Source organism: Antrostomus carolinensis, unplaced genomic scaffold, assembly GCF_000700745.2.
Source record: "Antrostomus carolinensis isolate BGI_N321 unplaced genomic scaffold, ASM70074v2 scaffold511, whole genome shotgun sequence".
NCBI lineage: Eukaryota > Metazoa > Chordata > Aves > Caprimulgiformes > Caprimulgidae > Antrostomus > Antrostomus carolinensis.
In genome coordinates, this window is record NW_010291938.1 from 16,389 (window position 1) to 18,652 (window position 2,264).

Here is a 2,264-nt window from a genome sequence, read left to right on the forward strand (position 1 = left end):
TGATTTTTTCACAAAGGTTTTAATCCAGCACAAATAACTTTACCTTCTTAATTGTCCTTACAGCATCTTGATGAACTTGAAAGTAGAGATCAAATTATGGTGTGAGGTTTTAAATCCTATCATCTATTGCATTATTTAAGCAGAGTTGAAATGCTCCTTTTGGATTTAAGTAAAATATATCTATGAAAATACATGGTATAAACCAAGAAAGAGTGACTTCTCACTGAAATTCTGCAAAGCTTGCTTGCACTGTTGTGTTGTGTTCTGTGTAAACATGTGATTGTGTAACTGGTAGAGTGAAAAGTCAAATGCATCAATTATCTTTTTTAAAGAGAATTTGGAGATTTTAGTTTTTCTTCACAAAGATTTTGCGAAGTCACTGATTCCAGGAATGTTGCAATTCCATTTGCACAAATAAAGAGGCAAGAAGTGTAAAATAGTTTATATTTCCAGAAGACTTACATAATCTTAAAGCCTTTACATATTATTTCAGTGCCTTGAAAAGAAGATGAATTTGTAAAATCAGATTCACATTTCCATTTCTAATTGGAATTGACCCATCCTAGTTCAGTACTATGCAAAGACTCAGATCTAGCATAAAAAGTGATTATGAAAGAAATGGGAAATCTTTCACAGCTATTTACAAATTTTGTCACTAAAGCAAGTTCTTTATAACTGCATTAAGCAAATGTGTATAGCTTACAGTCTGTGTTCTTGTTTCCACAGTGCATACATTATAACAGACTTCATGGGCATCAGGAATGAAAATTTTATGAAGGTAGCTGCAGTTGGGACTTGGATGGGAGATTTTGTCACAGCATGGATGGTAAGAAAAGCAATATTGCATTTTAGAAGAAAAGAAAATGAATATGTTTGTTGTTTTCAAGGGTAAGAGGAGAAGAGAAGAGAGAAAACTTGATTTCTTAAAATTTTCAGGTATTTCAGTTCAGACAAGTAGAAGTCTTTAATCACACAAAAGATTAAATGTGTTAGTGAGGCTGCTTTTCACTTGGATTATAATTGTTATAAAAGTTCTCTTCTGAAATATAACAAAGGCAAAGTAGCATAATGGCAGGGAGCTTAATAAGCTAGGAATCCAGAAGAGTTTCAATTAAAATGTATCAGAGCAATATTTATTTTCTTCTGCTGTGGGTGGGAATGTTGCCATTGACTTCTGTGAGGACAGCATGGTGGCCTGTCTTTGCTATGAAATAATATCATGACTTGCTATTTGGTGAAACAGCAAGCAATGGCTAGAGATAAGTCTAATGAAAAAGATTTTTTTTTTTTTAAAGAAAAATTAACTGAAAGATAACAGCAAGTAATGGCTAGAGACAAGTCTAATGAAAAAGATTTTTTTTTTAAAGAAAAATTAACTGAAAGATGTGGTAATGATGGAGATGAGAGAAAGCAGGTAAGCCAGTTACATCCCAGAATTTGAAGGTAGCCTGTTGGAAGTGAAACTATCAGATTAAGTTTGTCTCTGATTTAGGATTTAGAAGAATAAAGTTTTACAAAAGATTAAATGTGTTAATGAGGCTGCTTTTCACTTGGATTATAATTGTTATAAAAGTTCTCTCCTGAAATATAAGCAACCCAAAGATCAGCTTAGTGAAAAAGAACCAGAAAATGACAGTTAACTGGGAACAAAATAAAGCATGTGCACATGTGTTTTTGTTGTTCGGGAAAAGCATTTCTTAAACACAAAGTGATAATAAGTGAATTCATTTTTATTTATTTCTTTTTTTATAAAGTAAGATTAGATTTTTATGATTAGTGTAGGTAAGAATTTTAAGAATTATGACTGTGACATTAGTAATTGAAGTGAGAATGATATTCATTTAAATTGGGAAAAGAAGTCTATTATTTATAAGCTTGCAGAATAGAATCATAGAATGGTTAGGGTTGGAAGGGACCTTAAAGATCAGCTAGTTCCAACCCCCCTGCCATCAGCAGGGACACCTTCCACTAGACCAGGTTGCTCAAAGCCTCATCCAGCCTGGCCTTAAAGGTTTTAATTAATCAAATAGGTTTTAATTAATCAAATTTTTTTTTCTAATGATTCACTGATACCTCTGTTCATGCAAAATAATCAACATAATTTTAGAGGGATTCATTAGCACAGGGAACATTGCCTGATGGTGCATGTTTATCACATTTCACATAAACATGGATGTAAGCAAAGAAACAAGCCAAGGTGGATGAATTTTAAGACTATGATATGTGTTAGAAGAAAACACTATAGGAATAGTTTCAAGCAGGAA

General features: G+C 32.5%; 1 protein-coding gene across 1 annotated transcript in view; it reads left to right on the plus strand.

Moving 5' to 3' along the window:
- Nucleotides 1-733: 733 nt before the first annotated feature.
- Nucleotides 734-2,264, plus strand: part of LOC104531775 (transmembrane protein 117-like) — a 71,257-nt gene continuing 69,726 nt past the window's right edge. The window contains exon 1 of the mRNA XM_029087168.1: nucleotides 734-826. Within this exon, the coding sequence (XP_028943001.1) occupies nucleotides 749-826 (78 nt within the window). The 5' untranslated portion in view covers nucleotides 734-748. The remainder of the gene's footprint in view (nucleotides 827-2,264) is intronic.